Source organism: Dendropsophus ebraccatus, chromosome 9, assembly GCF_027789765.1.
Source record: "Dendropsophus ebraccatus isolate aDenEbr1 chromosome 9, aDenEbr1.pat, whole genome shotgun sequence".
Classification (NCBI taxonomy): Eukaryota; Metazoa; Chordata; class Amphibia; order Anura; family Hylidae; genus Dendropsophus; species Dendropsophus ebraccatus.
In genome coordinates, this window is record NC_091462.1 from 48,463,258 (window position 1) to 48,482,088 (window position 18,831).

The window sequence follows — 18,831 nt, forward strand, 5'->3', positions numbered from 1 at the left end:
TTGATCCTTTGATGGATTGAAGCCCTCTTACCGATTCTACAGCAAAGCTTGGGGCGATGGGTTCATTAATCTCATTTAGTTTGTCAGAGAAAAGCTGCCTGTCTTCTGTAAACATGATGGATTCCACTGATGTTCCCAATACTCGAACTCCATACTCCTTTAGTACACCACGTTTGAAGAGTTCCACTCCTGGGATGGTAAGAAATTAGTATAAGAGCTGTGTTCCTGTGTGTTATCGTATGTTATGTAAAAAGGTTATACAGTACATACTACAGTGGTGGACCGCAGCAGTGCCAGAGAAATGACACTGTCCATTAATGATAAAAGCATTTTTTGACAGAAAACAAGAGAAGGCGTGGCTGATATATATTAAAATATTATATAATATTATATTAAAAAAACGAAATTCTATAAAATCAGTAACAAGATCTTTTTACATGAACAGAACAGCGCCGGTTCAAGAATTTCAGCGCTGCAGTCCGTTTTTTTGAACTGCCTTCCAGATCCGCATGGCGCTGGTTTATTCCTGAGCACCAGCCCGGCATGAAGCACTGGGGCCCGCCGCCCGCCAATGAGGCGATATTCCCTCCCCTCTGTGACCCGGCTAATGGATTCTAATGGAACCGCCTCATAGAGGGAAGGGGGTTTTGTCACACTGGGGTCCAGCTGGCCCGCCTCCAGTGCTTAATGCCGGGCTGGTGCTCAGGAATAGACCAGCGCCATGAGCAGGAACAGGGCGGCGGCTCAAAAAAAGGACTGTGGCACCGGCACCACTGCGCTGGTCTGTACATATAAAAAAACACAAAACGATGTACCTAGTGGTACATTCGCTTTAAGATGAAAGATTAAAAAGGTGACAGGTTGATTTAGTTAGTTTATTAATAGTTTATTCATTTGTTTTATCTTTTTTTTTAGCTACCCAGGTTACATATCTTAAAATGTCTTAATATGTTATACTTACCGCAGTTCAGGGCAGTCTGCCCACCCATTCCCAGGATGATGCCATCTGGTCTCTCTGTTTTAATAACCTCAGTGACAAATTGTGGTGTGATAGGTAGGAAGTAGACTGTGTCAGCCTGCTTGATGCCCACCTCATTGGTCTGGACAGAGGCGATGTTGGGGTTCATGAGGACAGTTTTCACATTTTCCTCCTGTTAAACACATGATACACCAATACTGTATTAAAAGTAATCTATCTGAACAGTACAAATAAATCGCAATGCAGCAGTGTTTTTTCTTTTATTCGCATAAAGAGAGTTACATGATGGGAAGAACAGTTAAAGGGGTTGTCCAGAAAAAACAGGGTACTGCTGCCTTAGCTCCAACTGAAGTGAATAAGAGCTCAGGCTGGAGTACCCCCGGTGACACCACTACACAAGGAACACGACCAACTGCTTCTGACTTCCTTACAGCTGATCGGCATGGGAGCTGGGAGTTGGCAACCTGACAATCAACTATTGATAGCCTATCCTGTGGATAAGCTATTATTTGTTTTCTTCTGAAAACAGCTTTTCTAACAGCTTCCTTTGTCTGTGCCAGCATGTTCAGTGCATTTTTATCAGCACTATGTCATGGCATAGCAGTGAGGAGTAGGAGCTATGCTATCATTGGCCATATTAAATCTCCCCACTTTTTAAACTTATTCCTGGCTTTGTCTTAAAAGCTAAATGAAAAAACTAAATGTGATAAACTACAGAGGTTATATCTGTTCTGTACACCAGGGCATGAGTCTACGTTTTTATTTTGTGAATTTGTGATAGAAATATACCTCCTTGCATGAGATATATATTGTGAAATGAGTAAAAATACCTATAGGGAATATAAATACTGTAAGCTTCCCACAATGCTGAATAAGCTTGAAGTAGTTGACTTACTTTCATAGCTTTGACAGCCTGAGATCCAGAATAATCAAATTCTCCAGCTTGTCCAATGGAGAGACCTCCAGAACCCAAGATGAGGACTTTAGATACCTACAAATCAGAGAAGTAACAGGGTGACATTATAATGTACTGTAATGCTCCCATCGAGACGGGGTAGTTCATTAAGAAGCCTTTCATTTAGAATGGATTGAAATATGATTTCTCGTAATGACAATCCATTCACAATTCATAAAACTTTAAATAACAAGAAATGAAAAGTGAAGCTAATCCAGGCATGTAATGATTTTACTGAAACTTATTATTTCTGCCAGTGATATTCTCAGTATAAATTCGGCTTTTTCTTACATCAATTCTCTTAGATTGTAGGGCAGGTTTGGGCATGACGGAGGCCAGGGTGGTGCCTTTACCCTTCTTTATCATTGATAGGAAGACGTCAAACAGGAACTGGAAACGTAAGAGAAAATATGATTCTAAATGTCTAGTGTGTTCTGGCTAATTGATTATTATCTACTTTATACAGTGGTATACCATCATGTATCATATACTTTACCTCAGTGTCAACAGGTCCAGGGTTGGCCTCAGGGTGGAACTGGGCAGTGAAGATTGGTTTGGTCTCATGCATGATGCCCTGTAAAACAATAGCTAGTTCTAAAAACCCAAAACTGATTTTTACTGATAAGCATTTTTAGGCTCAGAGATATTTCTCACCTCATTGCTCTGATCATTTATATTTACAAAGAGTGGTTTCCAGCCGGCAGGTAGAGATTTGCTATCTACTCCATATGCATGATTCTGAGCGGTGATGAAGGCCTGTCCATTCATTGTGTTCATTACAGGCTGATTCTGCCCCCTGAAAAGTATGGTCCATATACAGTTAGTGTATGTAATTTATGTACTATGCTAAACAAATGTGTTTGGTATGACGTCTTTGCAGTAAAACATTGAGGAAACAATCTAGTTTTTGGTGGGGTATCAGGACTTACTTCCCATTCTTTATTTGTACATTTTTTTGCCAAAATGAATCTGACATGTTACACATACATCAGAAAAAAGCACACTGTAGGTTGCACGCTGCATGTGGCTGAAGTACCGGGAAGTGTGCACTTGCACCTGTAGGTTGCTGTTGCACTTTTTGTCTGTACTTTAGCTGCATGCAGCAGGCAACCTACAGTGTGAACAGAGACATAGGAGTGGTGCTGACTTTTTTCTGTTGCATGTAGGGAATGTGGCTACCTTCTGTTGGCTTGCACTACATCCATGTCCTGTATGTGCTATAAAAGAGATTATTTGGATCTTATCTGCCCAGTTGTAGGCTTATTGTTAGCCCAGGAGAGGCAATTGCTAGTGTGAGAATGCTAGAGTAGGACCATGTCTCTGAGGACACCTTAACATGGTGACATGGTACATTATGTTTGATCAAATGGTTTGCTAAGATCCTAATTTTTTTAAATATCTATAGAGCAGATTTTTATTGTGTGTATGCTGGGGGAGTGTGCAAGGTAAGCACTTGCACCTGTAGGTTGCTGTTGTACTTTTAATTTTTTTTTTACATCACACATACATATCCAAAGTTTTGATTGGGGTCTGGGGGTACAGACCCCCATCATCCACTAGATAAAGGCAGGAAAGGGGGATGACTAAGCACTTTGCTGTCCAGCTCACTGCTCTTCCCATCTCAGGATATAGATTGTATGGTAGATCTATAGAGTACATCACCTGCAGTGAGAAGAGGAGAGCAGTAGTGAAGCACTCCTAGCCCCATTTAGCAATCAGTGAGGGCCAGAATACCCATACCCTTACCAATCAAAACTTTTGACATGTCTGTGTGATATCACAAAAGTTTTTTAAAGTGACAGTAGCACTTTAACCTATTTGCATACCTGTTAGCCATAGGTAACCTGTAGGTCTTGGCACCAGCTGCTAAAGCTGCAATCTCATTCCCCATACAGATACCAAACACTGGTTCAGTGCGGTCACTACTGAAAACCTAAACAAGAAAAGGACAATCAGTTATTCATCGCACATACGTTTTAGAATAAGCTGTTATAGAGGGTTTGCAAACCATCCAAAATAATCACCAACCTTCTTCAGATTCTGGATTAGAGGCTGGGCCAGTTCTGGGTTTCCGGGTCCACTTGTAAGCAAGAGACCATCGTATTCCATTTTTGTGAAGTCGTGATTCCAGGGAACCAGGTTCACCTCTGCTCCTCTCTGAATTGAGAACATAACATTTACAACCAGGTTAATAAATTGCTTTCTTTTTAAATTAAATTCACATTGTAAAAGGAAATTCCTCATTTAGTAAAGTGAGCACTATATTATGCACAGAGGTGCAGATATGGGCAGATAGTTCATGGGGAGATAAAGAATATATGTAGTATGTTACCAAATGGCATTTTTCAAAGTCATATTTTCTTTCTGTCATAGCAACTGTACTGAGCTGCAGCATGCATGTCCCTTTCCTCCCCCATCCTTCCCTCCATGATTGGTCTACAGCATTTGGCTTCCAGCATCAATAATGCAAGACAGGGAGGGATGCTGCACCTCAGAATAGCCTCTGTGACTCTTGAGCTTAGAAGGAAAACATGATTTTATAACTTTGCAAACAGCCATTGGATAAGTAAAAGGTATCATTAGTTATCCATATCAACTATCTGCCCATGTCTGCAGCTGTAGACATGATACAGAGCTGTCAGATTCCCCCTCAATCTCACAAATAGTAAAAATAATGCTAGATTTTATTCAGATTTTTCCACTGAGTAGAGTTCAAATTGCGACTTACTTTTACCAGTTGTCGGATGATGTTGTGTTTCACTCCACAGTCCACAGCCACAATTTTAACAGGGTTTCCTTTGCCATATACTTTTACAGCCTTAAAAGAAATACAAGAAAATTACTTTATAAAGTAATCCCTATTTTATCCTTCATTGATTGTCTTTTCCAATTTCCTGTATACATTCCAAATCCAATGTAAGGATTTCAGGTGCATCTACCCTATGTGAATATTAGTTTTATCCCTTTTACTGTAGTTTTATCAGGCAAAATTGTGCAGAAAACGGTCGCAAAACGGCCGGTGTCAGTGAAGTTTATTCCAGACGATACTGCAGTACCGGCCTGGATAAAGTTCAATTCTATTGAATTCACCAGAGAGCAGCACTCTCCCTTGTGTGATCTGTCCGGATCATTCAATGAATAGAGGCCGCACAAAACTGACATGTCAGTTTTCCCTGCAGCCGCTAGGGATCCCAGCCGGATTGTAAACTATGTGTATAAACTCCGGCCAGGATCCCATTCCATTTTCCATTGAAAGTATTTTTTTGAATTAATCACGGCCATTGTTGCAAATTGCAACAATGTCCGTGATTAATTCAAAACATATGTTGGTGAGCAACCAGGTTTGAGGACCCTTTAAATGCTTTAAAAGTAGCCATCTCCAACTAGGATAGATGGGGGAAAAACTTGGCTGACACAGTGCAAGAGTGACCATTGTGGCAACTCTTATACTATAAATCTGCTATGGCAGTATCAGGTATAGGTATTGGCAAACCGTAGGCACACTCAACCTGATGCTGCATAACCATAATTTCTAAAGTGGTTTATGATATGGTAGTAAAATCTCCCTTTACGCCCAATGAAAGACATTCTCGGTATTGCATATGGTTTCTTTAGCATTCTGTATGTGGCTCTATCGCTATTGGAAGCCACAGGTTGTTGTATGATCGACAACAGATATGTCCTCTTTACTATAACTTTGCACCAAGCCAACTTGATTGGCAGTTGTTTGAGCTGGACATCCTGTCTTATAAATACAGACCGGCTGCTCATTAGTTTACTCCCATGTGATCTACAGTTGAAATTCCCTTTCAGTCAAATTATATCACCAGGGTAAGCTGCAGGAGCAGAACACATAACATGAAATTCTATAGCACCTATTCAGATGACACCATATACCAATACAGATGTTGCCACCACCTCTCGAGGCCTTGCAGCAGGCCTTGCAATTTTTAACGACTAGCAATTAACCATAAACAAGATTTTTAAACGTTAACCTGAAATTGTTCACCATACTACACAGAACGACAGTCGTAAGTTATGATCGTTACAACATCGTTACTACAATTGTTTGCTCCATCTGATCCCAGCAAAAGAAGGAACCATTTGGAATTTAACTGCACGATTAGTGAACAAATGCGGAATTACAGCAAATGAATGTGGAATTACAGTGAACGGTTAACGAACGATTAACAATCATTTTAGAGTCTGATCTAAATGAACGATCAACTACACACAAACTTTTTTTCGATCGTTGCCTGCAATTACACAGGAAGAAATATAATTTTAATCCGAACGATATAATGATTTTCTGCACGATAATCGTCCCGTGTAATAGGGCCCTAAGTGTTAACTACATGTGAGCGATGATGTGTAGACATAGTTACTTACACTGTTCTACACTATTGGTCTAACGAACTATGGAAACTATGTACAGTAGCAGGGACGCTTGTTAAAGATAGGAGTCCCTGCATCTGATATGTTGTATGCTTGAGCCAGTGAAATGCTGTATGCTTGAGCAGTTCTGTATGCATTACTTGGCTGCTAGGCAAATTTTAGCAATAACTTCTATCTTTGATGCTGAAAGTATAGGGAACCATAAAAAGTACAGGCGTAAGAACTCCTTCTTTCCCTCCCGTACTAGTTACCATAGTGTGGAGCACCTTAGGAAAGACGTGGTGCACTACCTATAAAGTTGACAGGTACTTTATATGTACATAATAGTGCCGAATCCTCCAGAGCAGGAGCACACTTTAAAGTGATGCTCTGTTTACAAGAAGATATCTGGGTGAGGACTCCCCAACATAAGATGTCCATACACCCAAACCGAACATACGGAAAGCATTTCTCCGGTTGTCTCATTGGATTGTTAGTAACAACAATGTTCATTTGATTCAGTCTAACAAGATCTTTGAAGGATGTTTTATTTTTCGATACCTAAAGGCTTCACATCACTTGTTAAATTTACATGTGGTTCTCCAGCTCTTCAATATAGAATATCCACATCTAATAAGCTCCTACAGAGAACATCAACAAAAACATCCGGAGACTATTTTATTGGTGTGAACAGAGCGTTAATGAAAGAGGCAGAAGCAGATGTTAAAAAATCAATTTCTGGCTCTTGCTGAAAAGAAAGGTACCTCATGCTGGCTCATATTAAGCGTCTGTTTCTCACTGAAGCAGACAGATTACTGTGTTCACTAATTGTTGCCAATGGTAAATTTCATTATTGTCAACTTTATTTGATGAGATGGCTTTTAAAGCCTTCAAATTGGAGTTATGAAATATTCCTCCTGTTGTGTCCCAGATCACCTGGAAATGTGTCAGCTTCTTAACTTATCCTGACAGCTTCACTCCCTAATAGACCATTAAATTACACGACCTGGCGCTGTCATTAGGGGAATTGTAACATGGAGATAATTGGATGGACAGCCTTCAGAAACTCCGTCACAACAAAATGCAAGAATTTGCAGGATCAGAAGAAATTAGAAGATGATACACTTAGGAGGAATTGTCTTTTTTTTTTTCCTTAAGGCTTAGGCACATAATGAGCTAACTTTTACCTATTCATTGTTTGACCTTTAACTATATAAATTATGTGCTTTGGGATCTTGAGGGGAGCTTCATTAAAGGGGTACTTTTTAGGGGAAAAAAAAAGATGTAATCAACTGGTGTCAGAAAGTTATAACGATTTGTAAATTACTTCTATTTAAAATTTTGTCTTCCAGTCCTTAACAGCTTCTGTATGTCCTGCAGGAAGTGGCATTTTTTTTCCAGTCTGACACAGGGCTCTCTGCTGCCACCTCTGTTTGTGTCAGTAACTGTTCAGAGCCGGAGTGGTTTTCTATGGGAGTTTGCTACTGCTCTGGTCAGTTCCTGACACATACAGAGGTGGCAGCAGAGAGCACTGTGTCAGACTGGAAAGAAAACACCTCTTCCTGCAGCACATACAGCAGCTGTTAAGTAAAAGAAAGCTGAAGATTTTAAAATACAAGTAATTTAGAAATCTTTATAACTTTCTGATACCAGTTAATTAAAAATTAAATTTCTGAAGTACTACTTTTAAGATGTGTGGAGGCTTATAGGCCATTCATGCTCCACTGGGAGGTCCAGGTTTTGGACCAAAGGGGTTAAGTTCCTATTGATGAGAGCATCACTAAGGCGTAACCAATTTGGTTATACAACTAGCTCTCGCTAGCCAGTCGCCACCCTGCCCTAAACTTACAAATGTACATTAGGTGGCTTGGTGCACTGGGGGTTTGGTTACAGACCTCAGTGCACTAATCTGCCCTGACTTCCCTTATAGGCACAGTACCCTGCAGGGATGTCACTCCGATGCCCATCACAGCAGAGTGCCAGATAAAGATTCATTAGGAGGGGTGGGCTGGCGGGGCTGATTGGTGCACAGAAGCCATGAGCTATTGAGTGAGGATGTTGTATATTCAGAAAGTGTCACTGAGTATAAAAGACTATTGCATGGGAACCAGTGTCTGTGTATTGTCCAAAGTCCTGATTGAGCCCCAACCATGGTCTGGTGATAATCTTTAGGAGACAACATCACAATCAGAGACCACAACCTAACCTAATGGGAGAGAAACCAACTAGCCGTGTACATCTTCTACAGACTGTAACTGTATGGTGGACACTGGACAAAGTCATAAATTCTAACATAAAAACTAATATTGAAGTCAGCTCTGCTACATTCACCACACAGATTAGTTATATCTAGGAACTTCAGTAATTTATGAAATCAAACTTGACAAGTCATTTCTATTGTCTGTACAGGTGCAAATATTGTGAGTAAAATGATTGCAATCAGAATCACTGAAATGTTCCCAATCAGCATCCAAGGTTCTCAATACTTCTGTATTTCATTGCAGATGCCAAATGGGGATCATTATTTAAAGAGCGGTTTCACTTGTTAACATCTTCAGGTTTATCATTATAACAGATCAGAACTTAGATGTGGTGGACCAAAAGCCCAGACCCTCACTGATCACTGGAATGAAGTTGCAGGGTCTACTTAATCATACTTGCAGCTATGTCGTGTAATGCACACTGTACCCTGTTATATACAAAAGATAGATAGATAGATAGATAGATAGATAGATAGATAGATAGATAGATAGATAGACGGATAGAATGGATAGATAGATAGATATGAGATAGATAGATAGATAGATAGATAGATAGATAGACAGACAGACGGATAGAATGGATAGATAGATATAGATAGATAGATAGATAGATAGATAGATAGATGGATAGAATGGATAGATAGATAGATAGATATAGATAGATAGATAAATAGATAGATAGGTTTCGTGATGAGACAGAAACGTTGCACTGGCTGATATCGTTACTATGAAATAAAAATCACAAGTTTTTTCACTATTTGGATGTGCTGCGACTTCTTGGGATATAGACAGACAGACAGACAGATAGATAGATAGATAGATAGATAGATAGATAGATAGATAGATCCCAAAATGATTCTACAAATAGTTAAGTTTCACATTTTCTCACCTTAGTTGATACTTCTGCAATTAGGTTCCTCTTGTTGGGATCCACAAGTTCCACTGGCTGTCCCTCAAATTCAATTTTACCCAGTACTGTGCCCTTGAGAAGAAAAAGGTATTGGTTATAATTCTGGTATCCTACCATACCAGTGTTGGGAGTTCGCTACTAGCATAGGAATAAACATCTATAAATGTAATAAATGAAGTTCTTACAAATAACTTTTTGAGACTTTTTTCCCCCAAGGTAATATAGCTATAACTGAGGTAAAGGCTGAGATAAAGACCAATGTCAGTAATGTGCAGTAGCCTGGTGTGAACTGGGCCTGTTTTTTGCTTCCGTGTGACACACCCGATTACTTCTCAGCATCCAACAATGCAAGAGTTACCACTAAACTCTCCCAGCCACGATTGCCGCAGCTGAGCAAGTCTGTATGATTGATGTTCTTCCCCACCTGTCTGTACCTAGAGGATCAGAGCACCGGTCCAATGGGGATCCAGGCCGGGCTCTTGATCCTCATTAAAGAAACTAAAGCCAGTCTCCCAGGGCTGGCTATTAGGTTTTATACCCTGGTCCCAGCTCCCCCTGTCTATTCCTGCGATCCCCGTTGTAACTCCCTATGCTTGCTTGACTTTGTTACCTGACCGTTCTGACCTTGCTTGTTTGACTATCCGCTTTTCTGTGTGTTTGTTTGTTTGTCTGTCTGTCTTGTTCTGTGTGCATGTATCTAGTACAGGGAACATCTTCGTGGTTGTCCGCGGCTGGCTAGGGCCGTTTGGCTTATTTGGGGTTCCTCAGAGGGTTATCAAAGTGGCTAATGGTGGCACAACCTCCTACAGGGGCTTCTTTGAATAACAGATTGGAATGGAATAATATAAACTTTGTCAGAACACCATATGGGTAACTGCTGAGATATACACTACCTTTATTATCGAGTATACAGATGGAGATTTGGGGTTTCATAGGGGGATATTAGAATGGGTAATGGCTGAAAAAATCCTCTTAAGCTCTATACCTCCTTTTCATCCCAGACTCTGTTGAAGTGTCCAGGAATTCAGCAGAAAAACTGTGTGTAGTGCATTTGACTAGATAAAACGTCACCTTTATTCTGATCCATTAAAACCATTACAGGAGTAATTTGTGTAAAAGATAGTAGAATAGAGTAGGCTGAAAAAAATTCTGAGAGTTTATAGTCGCAAAACCATCCTATAAATATTGGAGCTGCATGGACGATGGACGATACAAGCCAGGGACTGAGATGTGGCTTAAAGGGGTACTCCGGCAAAAATCTTTTTCTTTCAAATCAACTGGTGTCAGAAAGTTATATAGATTTTTAATTTACTTCTATTTAAATATTTTACGTTTTCCCATACTTATTATCTGCTGTATGCCCTGCAGGAAGTGGTGTATTCTTTTTAGTCTGACATAATGCCCTCTGCTGACATCTCTGTCGGAGACAGACATTGTCCACAGAAGGAGAGCTTTTCTATGGGCATTCGCTACCGCTCTGGACCGTTCCTGTATCGGACAGAGGTGGCAGCAGAGAGCACTGTGTCAGACTGAAAGGTTAATACCACTTCCTGCAGGACATACAGCAGCTAATAAGTACTGGCAGACAGAAGGTTTTTAAAATAGAAGTGATTTACAAATCTATATAAATATCTAATCTATACTTTCTGAAACCAGTTGATTTGAAAGAAAACTTCTCCTCTTTAAACTTTTTGACAATTTGCAGGTATTAAGTACTCAATTCTCTCTGTGTGGTCGCAATACAGAGGAGCTGAGCATTTGTGCCTGTTCTCCAGTAGATTATTAATGATTTCTGGAGGTTCCAGCATCAGGACACCTCGTGTTCAGTTTATCATTCAGAGAATTGTTTCAAGCAGATGACCCTTTCAACTCACCTTGTCCCGAATTTTTTTTGCCAACATTCTGGTATCAATTCCACAAAGCGCAGGAACCTAACAAGTAGAGAAGATATGTCACGTCATACTATAGTGGATATGATATTCACTGCATATAATATCACTGCACGTGAAAAATACATTCATATTTACCCACCTTTCTACCTCAATGAAAAACCGAGTACCTAACAAAATGTGTGTTGTTCATTCTAATAGAGGTGAAAGGTGTCAAAAGGAACATGTATTCAATGGGGATACATATCAAAGAGACAAACCATCCAGCTGCTATGGGGCCCTCTGAGAAAGGAGCCTTAATAGGAGACCTATTTAGATCTTTGCTATAGAGCCAGTCTGGTACAAGGTATTACAAATCCTACTGCACTAGCACAGCACGTCCACTAGATGGTGATATTGTACAAACAGATGGCTGATCTCAGTATAAACCTGTTCGGTTTATTTCGGAATGATAAATGATATTTCTTATGTTTACTTCTCAAGTGAGCTTGAAAATTGCTCATTTTCATCTAAGAGAAAGGAAAGTATTGCCCAAGGTACCCCGGCAGACTGAGCCGTGATACTTGTTTTGCTGCGTTTTTGACATTTTGAGGAAAATAAAGTAATTTACTAAATTTAGGAAATAAATCTGGGTAGTAAGGGAAGTCTATGAGAATACTTTACTAAGTAAATATTTTATAGTGTATGGGATGCATTTTAGAGGATTCCAAACAACTTTATGCAATAAGGCAGGGTGTGGGCTGAAGCTATGATCTTTAAAGTGACCCTGTCACCCCCCTTACTCTATGTGCAGTTCTCCGCACTGGTTGACAATATCACCTAGGCAGGGCTTCACGCCTGTTGGGCCCCAAGAGAGAGAGATGGCCTGCTGCTGTGAAGCCTCGCCTAGGAGACACTGTCTACCGATGAAATGAGCAGAAAGAAGACACAGACACATTTTATACATGTGTATATATATATATATATAGTGTGGCATCTAAGCTTGTAAATGGCACGGAGAAGTGCACATAGAGTAAAGGGGGTGACAATAACACTTTAAGCCATAATCAGAAGTTGGTCCTAAACACATGAATGTTAAGACCCACTGTCTCCCCCCAGGGGGTGCTGGTGGCACGGTGTTCGGGACCCTGTGTGGCTCCATGGTCCGACAGTGGGGGAAGGAAAGTTGTGGATGGCAGGGGCTGTGCAGCTCTGTGGTCAGGGGGTGTGCTGGTGGCAGGCAGCTGTTGTGTAACACTGTATTCGGGGGGGGGGGCCTCTGGCCACTGAAGGGGTGGTGGTACATGCTGTGCGGCCTGGAGGATGGAGAGCTGGTGGCGGCACGCTATGCGTGCAGCTCTGCAATCAGTAGCTAGTGCCATGGAATGAAACCATGCTCTGCTGGGGCCTCCATTATCGCACCGGCCCCATAGCAGCTGTGTGATCTGTCTCCATGGTAGCTACGCCACTGCCCCCCCCCATCCTCATCTAAAGAACAGAGACCCCAGTCTCCCATCAGAACAGAGTGGTGGGTCGTGTATGTGTGCCAAACCTCAATTCATTCTCTATAGGAACTGGCAGAAACATCTGCCCACTGTTCTAAGCTTTCTTCATGACTCCAATAATGAATTTATAGAAAGAACTTCATCATGCCTCCACTCTATTCATTTATTATGTTAGCTGCAGAGCCAGTGGAGAACAGTATTTAGATGTCTCTACCAGCTCCCATAGAGAATGGATGGAGTGGCACGTGCAGAACCTGAGGCACCTGAAGTTCTTACAGGAGACTTGGGTCTCCATTTTCAAGATCGTGGGGACCAAACAGATCAGCAAGTTATCCCCTATCCTATGCCTATGGGACAACTTTCTTAGATGGGAATACCTCTTTAAGCTATGATAAAATTGACCTTAGGGAAGTCATCTTCTTTTTGCAGCGCATTTTGGTTTGTCCTACCAATGAACCTAGTATAATAATTCACTACAAACCTTTTCTTCATGTAGCCACTCCGAGAGCGACTTAACTGCTCCCCAGTGATTGTATTCATGGCTGTAGTCCAAGACCAGTAAACCAGACACCTAGAAGACAAAGAAATGATTGTGTATTGATCATATCGGCTACTGATTCTAAGAATATTACTGAAAGAAATATCTGTTAATGTTACACTACATGTGCATGTGATCAGGAGGAGGACATACAGACTGATACACATGGGATAGTGTTAGTCTAGGCACTATGTCAATACACAGAAATAGAGGACAGGTTCACAGGGGTGAAATGAATACAGGAGAAAGGTAAAGCAAATATCATAGCAGCACTGACCTGAATGTTCTCTGACTCAATGTATTTCATAAGACCATAGGAATCCAATGCTTTGGTGTCAGGTGCTCCTCCATTTCCTATGATCGGGTTAGTAAGAGTAAGAATTTGTCCACGGTAGCTTGGGTCTGTTATAGCTTCCACATATCTGAAGGTACAAGGCAAGATAATATAGTGAGTGAGTAGCTCTAGATTAAAAGTGTAATGGATAATACTATAGTAGGTCTGGGTTTGTCATTAGATGCAAAAAAAGATAGATAGATAGATAGATAGATAGATAGATAGATAGATAGATAGATAGATAGATAGATATAAATTAGATAGATAGATAGATAGATAGATAGATAGATAGATATAAATAAGATAGATAGATAGATAGATAGATAGATAGATAGATTTAGATATATATAATTTATTTATTTTACTTACAATATTAATAAAATTCTAATCTGTGCCATGACTAAAAAAATGGGTAACACACTTTTGATTATTAATAGGCTATAGGATTCCCCACATGTCAGCCATTGAGCAGACGTTTCCCCTGAGCGCTGTCACTTTTACACTGGGCCGATTATCCGCTGAATGAACGTTTCTAGGAACACTTGTTGCCGTTAATCGGCCCATATAAAAGCATCATAAAAAATACAACACAACCACAACTTACCCGCCCAGTCCAGTGTTAAAGATGACTTCTCCAGCTACTGATGCTGGGTGCCCAAAGGAATATCCTCTGATTTTTGTTCCATCTTCCAGAACTAAATTGGCAGTCTGTGCCTGAATAAAAAGAGTTCAATTCTTGTGTTAGATGGCAGAATTAATATTGTGTTTGCATTGCATTCATATGTACAGATGTATATGTAATGCATTAATTAGATATATGATATATACATGATTATTAGTGCATGTATATATGTGCATTTATCCTACACTGTCACACAGAGTCCCTCCAGAACCCTTTTCCTTACTAGAAACAATACTTCTAGCTAAGACTATCATAGCAACATGGCATCTAATAGAGCATGCAACAATTTTACTTCTCATATAGCATCAACATATACCACAGTGCTGTACAAAGACTCTCATTATTTGTAACTTTGTCTCTGGCACACACATACTAGCACCATATAGTCAGTATTCCTTAGGAGTGTTAGGCTATATTGTCATTTGATTTCTTAATCCACATTTTTAGACATTTTTTGCATGAGGCTTTGTTTAGTTTTTTTTTTTCAGGCATTTTTCCTGTTCAATAAGTTTTTATTAGGAATTTTTCAAAATTTTTCAAAACATAACAAAGCATTCTCTTGTTGTGCACATCTTGAAGTTGGTTTGTTTTTTGTTCATCTTTTCACCCATTTATGCCTCAAAAACAGCCCAAAAGACTGAATTGTTACATTGTCCTTTCAGGTAGTTCCCCACACTCCAAAAATACACTACGTAAGGCTATGTTCAAACAACGTATAATTTCATTAAACAATGTCCGTAGTTGCCACGGCCGACATTTAATGAAATTGCTGATTACATTGATTGTGATGGAATCCTGTCCGGAGTGTACACACTCTGCATACACTTCATTGAATAGCGGCCACACAACACTGACAGTTTAGACAAAGTAAAGTGTGGCTTTTGCCGGTCTTTACATTGTGTGCTATGGGTTATTCGGATCTCTGTACAACACTGTGGAATATGTATTTATAATGCACCCATGTCTATGAGTGCTATACCCAACACACTCAGGAAGATTTATACTTGAATTTTCGTTACCAATAAATAAAACTCTCTTGTTAAACATTTACAACGTTTACTGTGCATGAGAGGGAATATGTTTCGGAGTGTATAGTCAGCACAATGGAAAATTTTAACCTGTATAGTCGCCTTTCCCCCCACCCAAATGTGGCCTTGACCTTTTCTTCTACAGGAATGCTGTGTCAAGCAAATTTATTCAAATTCATCCAATCTTACTTTGACCCCAACAGAAAGGACACAGTGCTGAATGATATTGTGACCAGGGGATAATCAGTCTTTATCTTTACTATATAGTACATCAACTATGCAAATATACAGGCATTACCCAACAATACTGTCCTAAGAGCAACCCACAGAATATATATATATATATATATATATATATATATATATATATATATATATATATATATATATGCAGTACTATATCTTTATTGGTGCTAGTATCTACTAATACTATACTATATATTTACTTAGATGCCATATCCAGGACTTAAATATTTAAAAATGAATATCAGATTGCTGGGATCTCCATACAATAGCATGTCCCTAGTACAGCAGCTTATCCCAATCACTGGGGCAAGATGCAATACCAGGTACAGCCACTACTGAAAGGATGGCACTGTATCACATGAAAGGTGAGAAGGCATGTAAGCAAGAATTGCACCCCAAGATCTGATATTAATTATACGGCTTAAAGATTGGGCACCAATATATATTATATTTTTAGTTTAGTATTTATATAAGTTCAGGGAGACCCTTAAAATACAAATAAAATTAAAAAAAATCTGATATTAGATAGTGATTCTTTTATGACTTTTGTAAAATCTGAATCTACCTCCAAAATCCATACGGATTCCTCAAGATCATAGATATGCTGCAGATGTGAAAATGAGCCATGCACCCTGTTCCCCTTCAAATTAGCATTTTCCAAACCTCATGTATCTACATTTGTCTCTAGTTTGCCAAGTTTTGTGAAATCCACATTAAAGATCTTAACGAATCATGGACAGTGCACTTCTAAAAAGGGATTAAAGTATATGGAGCCCGGATCGCAAAATGAACCATATACTTCCAAGTCTTACTGCAGCTTTCTGTCCACATACAGATCTGCTTTCAAACATTGTGGGGATGAGTGCACTGAAATCAAGGGGTATTTTCCTTTCCCTAAATCAGAATTAGAGATAAGCGAATTTACAGAATTGACGAAGCAAAACGCTTTGTTATCTCTGCCATTCTGTGCCGCTCCTTCCCGGGTACTGGGAAAAGCTGGATCCAGTCCTGGGAAACGAGAGAAGTTTCCCAAGACAGCTTTACAGAAAAAAATGCTATGACGATGAGACCTTACTGTATCTACCCAGAAATAAATCAATGAGAAAAGAAAAAGAAATTGCGGCACTCACCAGCCAGTAATAACAATTTTGATGCTCTTATTCACACATGGACAATGTCACTAAAACTTACATAACCCAGCATGATAGTTAGGTAAGGCTTCTTCTGTTTAATTGTTTAACTGTAGCCTTATACATTATCTATGTAATATTAAAAACAATGTAACATACAATAAAAAAGGAAACTTTAAGGGAGTTTAAAACGAAATATTGATACCTTAACACTCATGAAGCGGAGACCGGGCTTTGCAAAGCCGCAGTGATGCTGGGCAGTCGCATTGAGAATCCCTGCCTTGGCCGCCCTAAAAACAGACAAAATCCGTGTCATGTTTAGGGCCTTGTGGAGCAGTTCAGCCCTGGAGGAGCAGGAAGGGGTAGATGTTGCAGCTGCAGAGTGGCTTGAAGGAAAGAGGCAGCAATCTGGGTCACATTTGCTGATATTTGCTGTGATGTGGACATTTAATAAATTAGAGCCAAGCTCCTCCTTCGGCTGACCACCTCCCTCTTTTGTACTGAGGATATACCTTGATTTTTAGATGTCTGTGTGTGACGACGTTGCAACACTGATCAAACATTATCTCTTGGAGTGAGGTTCAAACACACGTTACTTTATAAGACCTCTCCTTCTCTTTTATCAGCAATGCTATATACTGTGCCTGCACTGGGAATGAACAGAGAACACAAAAACAGCTATTGCACTGTCCTAGAAAAGCCTTTGTTACATGAAAGTCAAATAGACTAAAGCTAACAGTGTATGATGTTAACGGTGGCCTCATGTCCTAAATGTAAAACGTAAAAGGTCACAAGGCTGGTTGACTTATCCTTTTAAAATATGTCATGATTTTATTTTTTCATTGCTACCTACAGTATAACATCACTGCACAGAGCTCTAATATGGGCCCAATAAGCCATTGCATGGATTCCTTACAACTAATGGAGCTTGCCTTCATTAAGGCTTTATTGTAGTCTCAGGGTATTATTGAAATGGTCTAATAAAGCTGTAAAATTGTATAGCTTAGGTGTATGCTCCCCATCCTCAAGGCATGTTCAGGGCCATATTACCAGCTGTTGCTGCCCTAGGCACTAAACCTGAAGACGCCCCATCTTGGGGAGCGTGGTTTCGGCCACATGCATTTCTCTACATGTAGAAACATTGTCTGAATCACGTTTTTGTGTTTTTTAACTGCTTCAAACGTAAAAAAAATTCCACATTGAATCAATGATGAGAGCAGTCTGCATATTGTCTGCAGGAGTTCTGACCCCAGGATGGGTAGATTGGTAGGTAATAGCTCCAGGCGTCACATTTACCACCACCAGACCTGACCAATACCACTGTGACTTGATAACACCGCCATACTGTGACTGGATAACACTGCCACACCAGACAATTTAATGATTGCCCACACCCCTTCCCAGCTTACTGGTGGGGTGGAACGAGGAGCAAGCGAGCGCTGATCACCCCATGTAATAGGGGCTTAAATGTCTAAGTACTCTCAAATGTGTTTCTTGCAGTCCAGATTCCATGCTTTGTACTCCACTGACACTAATAAAGTTGCAAATAAACTTCTAGCTACAAAATATCTTAGCACTATAGATCATCCTTTACTAACAAACCTGATCTTGCAGAATTTTTTATTCTTGTCATTGATGATAATTTTGTTTTCAAGACAATGGCCCTCAGCTTTGCAATCGTGAATGTGGCAGTTTACTGGGGAAGTCAAATAAACTGTCTTGCTTGAATTGTACCACATGTATTATGAGTTTTTTTTTTTTTTTACACTTTTCACAACTTTGTTGCTAGGCACAACAATAGGGGTGTGGCCTCAGCAAAGGGGAGGTGGCCTAAATAAGCCAAGAAATGTGCCACAATTTTGATGATGTAAACTTAACTAAACTAGACTAGAATAGAGCAATCAGTCTGATTAGGGATGGTCCGAACCTGCCGAGGTTCGGGTTCGTACGAACCTGAACTCTTGGCAATGATTCCCGCTGTCTGCCTGCTCCGTGGAGAGGGTGGATACAGCCAAAGGACT

General features: G+C 40.0%; 1 protein-coding gene across 1 annotated transcript in view; it reads right to left on the reverse strand.

Moving 5' to 3' along the window:
- The window catches only part of CPS1 (carbamoyl-phosphate synthase 1), a 71,847-nt gene extending 54,622 nt beyond the window's left edge, over positions 1 to 17,225 (reverse strand). Inside the window, exons 1-15 of the mRNA XM_069983213.1 lie at positions 17,016 to 17,225; positions 14,329 to 14,438; positions 13,668 to 13,812; positions 13,334 to 13,423; positions 11,354 to 11,410; positions 9,459 to 9,551; positions 4,663 to 4,752; positions 3,963 to 4,091; positions 3,761 to 3,867; positions 2,589 to 2,730; positions 2,431 to 2,508; positions 2,226 to 2,324; positions 1,875 to 1,970; positions 962 to 1,151; positions 32 to 189 (exon numbers count right to left, since the gene is read on the reverse strand). Coding sequence (XP_069839314.1) covers positions 32 to 189; positions 962 to 1,151; positions 1,875 to 1,970; positions 2,226 to 2,324; positions 2,431 to 2,508; positions 2,589 to 2,730; positions 3,761 to 3,867; positions 3,963 to 4,091; positions 4,663 to 4,752; positions 9,459 to 9,551; positions 11,354 to 11,410; positions 13,334 to 13,423; positions 13,668 to 13,812; positions 14,329 to 14,438; positions 17,016 to 17,126 — 1,695 coding nt within the window. The 5' untranslated portion in view covers positions 17,127 to 17,225. The remainder of the gene's footprint in view (positions 1 to 31; positions 190 to 961; positions 1,152 to 1,874; positions 1,971 to 2,225; positions 2,325 to 2,430; positions 2,509 to 2,588; positions 2,731 to 3,760; positions 3,868 to 3,962; positions 4,092 to 4,662; positions 4,753 to 9,458; positions 9,552 to 11,353; positions 11,411 to 13,333; positions 13,424 to 13,667; positions 13,813 to 14,328; positions 14,439 to 17,015) is intronic.
- Positions 17,226 to 18,831: the final 1,606 nt, after the last annotated feature.